A 7,240-nucleotide genomic window follows, 5' to 3' on the forward strand; every position below is an offset into this window, starting at 1 on the left:
GAAAATTATCCTATTAAGGTCAAGCAAAGTCACATGCCTTAGTGGTTGGAGACTTCATGCATGATCAATGTAGTAAGACATCTTTGTATGCCATCATAAGGCAATTGTTGTGCATGATGGGGAAATATTGGAAGCCAAAGTTATTCAAATGGGTTCATTGATTATAGTTCAATCAACTTTGTTAATTGATCCGTAAGCATAGAGGTCTACCAATTATGTGCCAACTAAGAATTACCTTCATATTAAGGGAATGTACAGGAGGGTGTTGAAAATGTGATTCACCAAAGGGAGAGACGTGAACACAGATAGATTGGGGTTGTATAGTTCATCTCTCTCTCTCTCTCTCTCTCTCTCTCTCTCTCCATGTGCAATGCGCATAGAGTGGGCTGGTTCTTCCTATTCCTTGCTGGTATGTGGGAAGGATTGGCCCTCTATCGTCCTTCTCCCCATCCTTCAAATCTAGCTCAATACTTGATGGCACATGTTTTTTATGCCATCTGCCACCTCACACAATGACTAGCAATCCAAACTGCCTCAATACACAACCATATAACTACACACAAAGAACTCCTTGCTTGCCCCTTGCTTGTCTTGGCGTTTGACTAAAAAGGGAGGGAGGGAGAGAAACAAAAATGATGCCATATCAATATAGGGCACACATTCAACTGACTTTCAGACACATTGGGCTTAAAATTAGGCTATGGCAAATAGGGATATTTTGAAATGTAACAAAATTACATTCCAAATGCAAATCTTTTTAAGTCAAGTGAATTTTCTTTACAAAATTCTGCATGTGCCTCATTGTATACGTATTGGTGGCAAGATGCTACGATCCTCTTGTTCCCTATGAATCAAGGGCCACAAGTTTGAAGGAGTCATCAGTGTAGGTAAGTAAGTGCTCTCCTTATGTTCATCCGGTGCCATTACAATACTTATGATGTTTCAAGTAGGCACTAGCAAGATTCTTCACAAATATAGTGTCGCTGACCTATATCTTGAGTAGAGAACATGCCAAGAGTTTTACTAATTTGGGGTAAGAGGGGGATAAACATATGTCAACTTTCCTCATAGAGAGGATGATTACTAGAAAGGGGTTATGCCAAAATAGGATGATCAACAAGACATTAACGGGCAAGAATACTAGGAGCAAGGATGACAAAAAACAAGTTATGAGTTAGGGAATTTAAGAAAAGGTCATTAGAAAGGTATTAAAACATGTTAGGGTGTGGCAAAGTAGGATGGTTAATAAGGCATCAACAAGCAAGAATGATAGGAGGAACGACGACATGGTGTCGGTAATGAGTTATTGAATTTTAAAAAGATCTTGGCCCAAATTTCAATAGTAGCATTGTCTGTTGCCTTATGATGCCAAACTTCCAACCAAGCATATGTTGAGAATTGGTGGCATTTTTGAAAGCAAAGGCTCCATGTCCATAATTATGTGCCCCTTGGAAAAAGGGCCTAAGATGGGGTCTCGATACTACCAAGAGCAAGAGACATCACATGGACAAATAGTATATAGTTTTGCTCTTCCTTTCTAGGGTATGAATAGATGCCCACCTACACCTCTACATGGTAGCCCAAACTTAAGGGCCTACATAGATGAGAGTATAATATGGCACCCTCTCATAGCATTTTGGGCATCGGAACACTAAGCCAAATAGGAAGCTTCACTTTCTTCATACTACCTATAGTGATGAAGCTTAACTTCTTCATACTACCAACAATCATGAAATCATCCATTATCAACTAGCCATATAGGAAGCTTAACATTCTTCATACTACCTATAGTCATGAAGCTTAACTTCTTCATGCTACCACCAGTCATGGAATCATCCATGATGGCAACCTCCTTGGGGCACAATTTTAAGAACCAGTCAATTTTGAGTTCCATAAGCTTGCTGGATATCTTAGCTTTAATTTGATCTTGCGGCATCCCGTTCAAGGGCTTCTTTAAGTTCTAGTTGTGGTGGCATTAATGAGGGTTTGATTGTTTGTAGCGAACTAGCTATTCTCAAAAGAATTGCAAGAGGGCTTTCTCTTGGACAAACTCCAAGAATCCACGAGCTTTGGAGGATATGTGGTTTTGCATTTTCAATAAGACTGTTGAGGAGCATATCTTGATGGTTCTTTGGAGGATATGTGTTTTCGAATTTTCAATATGGCTGTTGAACATATCTTGATGGTTCTGTAGCACCTTCACTTTGAAAACCACACTCAATTTAGCTCTCACCTCTTAAGTCGGGGACCTAATTTTTAGAATTTTCCCTTGAGTGGGGTCTTCCAACATCATTTTGATTTATGAGAGAGCTTTAAAAGATCTAGATGGAAAAGGAAGCAAAGTGGAAATGAAAGTCTTCTCAATAATCCGTAATTGAATTGATGTCTCGAATGAACAAGCGTGACTGAACTAATGCCATTTCGTGAAGTAGCCGCAACCAATTGTCACAACCTTCCCATAATCGTAAACATAAATTAAAATATAGAGAGCTCTTGAGACTCTAGTCTTTTGAAATCCTCAACACCGTATACATGCACATCCAATTGAAGGAAAACCAATCGGCTATCTGATATGAAAATTACTTCCAAATCCATAGCCAAACAATGTGACAAGCATCAGAGCCATCATCAGTTTCTGTCCAATTGCTATCTGTTTGACTCATATACCAATACTAGATAACCAATCTGCAAACGAGGCCATTTGAAATGAAAATTACTTCCAGCCAATGTAACAAGCATGAGAGCCATTGTGGCTAATCAACATCAGTTTCTGTCCACGTGCTAGCTGTTTTGACTCAAACACCACTACGAGCCTATTGGAGTCCTTGTAAGAGGATTGCTTCATTTGATTGATATACAGCTTTGTCATTAAGAAGGTGTATGAGGTTTCTGAGAAGAGAAACTTTCCCAGCTGATGGTCGTTCGACTGCTAATCTTTAAACAGAATTCGTTACCCTGAACTTCCCTTTGGGAGAAGCTGCTCCAAAGCCAAGAGCCGCAAAATACATCAGATGAGCCTAGAACCAGGCACTGATAGCCCTGCAAAATTTGTATCCTAGCATCGATGAACGGCTCTGCACCAAGCTAATCATCCAGCTTCTCCTTCGAATTCTTTCACTCATTGCCTACTCTGGCTACAATTAGAAGAAACCTGCAATGCAAGCGCGACAACTTACGCAACTAACTTTCGAAAATCATATTCACAGAGAAACTAGCAGCGCCAAAACGCCTGCACAAATTCGAAGGGGCTACAACAGGTCACCCATGTAACCTTCCAGTGAAAAAGCTCTGTAGATTGTCGATTAGAGTGTGTCCGGCAAGGGTGCTTGAATGAATCATGGAGAGGCAAAAAGGGTATGCATGCATGCCATTGCACACACTGGGGAGGATAGCTCAATGGGCATGAAGAAAAAAAACAGAGGCACACCAGCAGAAGGAGCAACGGTTGACAATTTCAGAAGCATGACTCACAGCCGGAGCTGGTTGAAGAGGTGCCGGGTTGAAGCTTCTGCATCAGCTGCAGAAGATGAAGAAGGGTCGGGATCCCTCAAATTCTGTGGAGGAGGACGAGGAGCAGCAGCGGCAGCAGCAGCAGCAACATCAGGGCGTCGAGGGGGAGGAGCAGAGCAGACGGGAACCATTTGACGGACTCTAACAGGAGGAGCCAAAGAGCTCGCAGGGCGCAATCCGAAGGTGTTGGCTATGGCGGCAGCAGCAGAAGAAGGGCTCGAAGGGAGATGAGATCCCCACCATTGCGCAGAGCGAGACCACATCGAGGAAGACGAAGAAGAAGAAGACGAAGGAGAAGCGTAGGAGCTATTCTCGCCATCGTTGCTGTAGGCCGAAGCTTCCCTCTTCTCCATCATCTTCGGTTTCAACCATTCGTCCTCGTCTCTCTGATGCAATTCCTCCAGCAGCGATGGCCTCAGATCAAACCTCTCGCTTCGCGATTGCAATGGCAATCCTCGTATCTGTTGCTGTTGCTGTTTCTGCTGCATAGACCTTCCCCTGTTGTTGTGCACTCCCTCGCCATCGTTGTTGTAGCTCCCCTCTTGCCTCCTCCATTCCTCCTCATCCCTCTCGTGTAGCTCCTCCAACAACCTCTGCTTCAGCTGAAACCTCTCGCTTCGAGATTGCAATGGCAACCCCCGGATTTGCTGCTGCTGCTGCTGCTGCAATGGCCTCAGCCTTCCCTCGCTCTCCTTGTACCCCCCACCCTCCCTGTCCATGCCTGACCTTAGCGCTGTCTCTCCCCTCAGCCACTCGTCTTCGTCCCTCTGATGTAGCTCCTCCAGCAGTGGCTGCCTCAAATCGAACCTCTCGCTCCGTGACTGGAGCGGTAGCCCGCGTATTTGCTGCTGCTGCAGGGGCAGAACCCTTCCTACATTCGCACCTGCAGCTCCCCCACCACCTGTAAGTCTGCTCGCAGCCATACACTCCCGTGATAGCATTGGAGGTTCCACACCGGACAACGAGTGCCTCCTCTGATGCATCGCCGTCCCCATAGACGAGCCACCGCTACCTATCGTGGCACAAGGTTGCTGGTTGTACAGGTATCTCCCGTGATTCTGCCCTGCTTCGAAGCTGATTTCCCCTGAGGCGGGCGACGACGAAGATCCAAGGTGGAATTGCCCCGCAGGACTTCCTTCTATGGTCCGACGATTTCTATCCCTAACATTCACCACTCTTACCCGACGCCCTCCGTAGCTGTGGGAGGACTGCATCTGAGGCGCGTTCTGAGCAGCGGCGCCCCTTTCGTCCCTCCTATACATGGCAAGAGCATTGTTGTAGCATCTTTCGAGCTCTTCGCTGGACTCCGAGTCTAAGAGCAAAGGGGGATGAGAGGACGTCACTGCAGGAAAATACAATTAAGAAACGGTCGTAAGACAACCCTCGCACGGACGTGGAGCGCGGGGAAGTAGCTAGCTAAAATGCAGTGCAGCGCCAGATCGAATTCGTTGCCATGCGACAGATCGCTCGAACAACCGGCAAGGGGGAAAAACTTACGTAGTTTGATGGCCGACCATGCTGCCATGGCTGCATTCTTCTCTGCCTGCTTCTTCGTCTTCGCAGGGTCGCCTACAAAGGTTCTCCCTGCGACCTCTACTATACATTTGAAGACCGGCAGATGCCCAGGACCCGAGCGAATCGTCGTGTACACAGGCAGCGATACACCGGCCCTTTGAGCTGTTTCCTGTAGCAAATTCTTGCAGACTCCGGTTTCATCCTGCCAGAAGAGCAAGTAAGTACATCAAGACCAAAGATTCGGAGGAGCCAGGAGCCTTAGCAAAAAAGCAGAGAGAGTCTGTGAGTAGCGGACTGACCAAGATCCTCGCTGCAAGCGCGTGAGAAGGACCTCTCCTCGATAGGATGTTGAGGGCAACCTCGGCTGCAGCATGCTCTGCTTGCCGGAGAGTGCTGCAATAATTGGGGCTTTCGAAAATTTCGCCGTTGAAGTTGACGGTGGCCTTGAAGCGGGGCGCATGGTCTGGACCTTCTCGGATGCAGGAATAAGCAGGCAAGTTAAAACAGCTCCTCTGCGCTAACTCTTGAAGCTGATTTTTATACATACCTGCAGGAAAGGGGGCAGAAGAAGATTGACGGCCACTGCAGCAAAAAGGGAGGCGAAGGACGGAACACGAAATAGAGAGAGGGAGAAAGGGGGGGGGGGGGCGAAGGTCTGGTTGGAGAGGAGGTGGAGAGGGTGATCTCGCAAAGCGGCAAGCGGTGGATTGAATTGCAGAATTCACTCGGAAGCAATGGAGCTGGAGCTGTGCGGGAGGTTGCAAAATGCAGGCTACAGTCCTGGCGGGGGATGCGAGTTACATTGAGCTAGGAATTGGAAGGTTGGGGCAAAAGAGACGAGAAACGATAACTGAGCGGAAGTGCTTGTGCGCTGAGGAGGGAAGGTTGGGAGGGGGTGGGGTGGGGTGGGCAAGACGGGCAATGGCAAAGAAAGGGGAAGGAAGAGGCGAGGGGAGGAAGAAGAAGAAGAAGAAGAGAGAGTCTGCAGGGTGCAAGATGGAGGAGGAAAGGAAGCAGAAAGAAGGAAGGAAAGAGGCGAGATCTACAAGAGGGAGGATGGAGATGGAGATGGAGATGGAGATGGAGCGTACCTGAAGAAGAAGAAGAAGAAGACGAAGAAGAGAGAAGGCCTGTAAAACGCCTGCTTAACTCAAACTCCCGGTGCCCACCACAACCCAACTCAATCTTCACATTAAAATGAAGAAGAAGAAGATAACATAGCCCCCCTCCACTTTTGTTTGTTGTAAAAATACCATCCTTAGATTTTTCATTCCCCTTCTAGCTTTTCGCCCCCCCCCCCCCCCTCCCCCCCCCTTAGGGCTCCTTCACACCACCCCGCACCACCCACCCATGCACACTCTCACGCATCGCCGCTCTTGCTCCTGCCTGCCCTCGGTTCACACCACTCGACATCCCTGTCTTATATCGTCGGCTCTCGTTCGTTCTGCATCACCAATGTGCCATTGCTTGAGCCAACAGACATGTGCAGGAATCAAAACCCAGTGAGCACACTTCGTGTTCATCAGCCATCAAGTGGGCGGCCTTCACTCTCCCCAATCCGCCCTCCTATTCGGCCACCTTGGACAACCACCCTTCACCTTACCTTTCTGGAGGATGGTTGTCAAATGCTGTGAACCCAATAGAAGGGCACCCTCAGGATAGGCACAAGCAATGGTTTTGTGGTTACACATCAAGCACACGCAAGATGTAAAAGAAAGAGACCAACAAGTACACATGATGGAGTTAAGCACACACAATCATCAAGACCCTTTGTTTACATGAAGTTCAAAATGGGCAATCTTGGTTGCTTAAGCTTGTAGGCGCTCCCCAAAATGCACCACAAATCACCAAGCGCCAACTATTAGCAACATCAAGGCACACCCAATTGCCCAAACTTTGGCACTTGGTGTGTAAACAACCTCGATGTTTACCACTACCTTTTCACCCCCTTTCTTGCACTTCCCTCTTTTAGCACACCTCCCTCCATCCCTTTTCAAGAGCTCGCATCTCCTCATTTTGTAGCCTCCCCACAAGAGTATAGCTCATAATTGTTATTCTCAACTAGCTTTCCAAGTTGACAAGCAACCCTTAACTATGCTCCAAATGTATGCGTATATTGTAGGCTAGCATTGAAGGTTAGCAATGCCTCATTGTTGGCATTGTCAATAGCTATAACTCAAGTGAGTGCCTCTCAGCTGTTGTCCAACCCCCCACG

At 47.2% G+C, this 7,240-nt stretch overlaps 1 protein-coding gene across 1 annotated transcript; it reads right to left on the reverse strand.

Annotated features, from left to right (window-relative positions):
* Positions 1 to 2,522: 2,522 nt before the first annotated feature.
* LOC147904550 (uncharacterized) lies at positions 2,523 to 6,179 on the reverse strand. The gene is made up of 4 exons (XM_087387236.1): positions 6,117 to 6,179; positions 5,325 to 5,572; positions 5,008 to 5,227; positions 2,523 to 4,852 (listed from the first exon to the last, which is right to left on the reverse strand). The coding sequence occupies exons 2-4, from the start codon at positions 5,568 to 5,570 to the stop codon at positions 3,468 to 3,470; spliced, it is 1,851 nt and encodes a 616-aa protein (XP_087243362.1). The 5' UTR covers positions 5,571 to 5,572; positions 6,117 to 6,179; the 3' UTR covers positions 2,523 to 3,467.
* Between the last annotated feature and the right edge of the window lie 1,061 nt (positions 6,180 to 7,240).

This window comes from Dipteris shenzhenensis, chromosome 2, assembly GCF_047967505.1.
Source record: "Dipteris shenzhenensis isolate YYH24624 ecotype China chromosome 2, Dip_SZ_1.0, whole genome shotgun sequence".
In the NCBI taxonomy this organism is placed as follows: Eukaryota; Viridiplantae; Streptophyta; class Polypodiopsida; order Gleicheniales; family Dipteridaceae; genus Dipteris; species Dipteris shenzhenensis.

What these genes read in the sequence shown, in the direction of transcription:
- LOC147904550 (XM_087387236.1), bottom strand. Translation starts at nt 5,570, where the DNA reads ATGTATAAAAATCAGCTTCAAGAGTTAGCGCAGAGGAGCTGTTTTAAC. An exon ending in CGCTTGCAGCGAGGATCTTG is followed by an intron (nt 5,228 to 5,324) that starts GTCAGTCCGCTA and finishes CTCTTCTGGCAG; the next exon opens with GATGAAACCGGAGTCTGCAA. An exon ending in ATGGTCGGCCATCAAACTAC is followed by an intron (nt 4,853 to 5,007) that starts GTAAGTTTTTCC and finishes ATTTTCCTGCAG; the next exon opens with TGACGTCCTCTCATCCCCCT.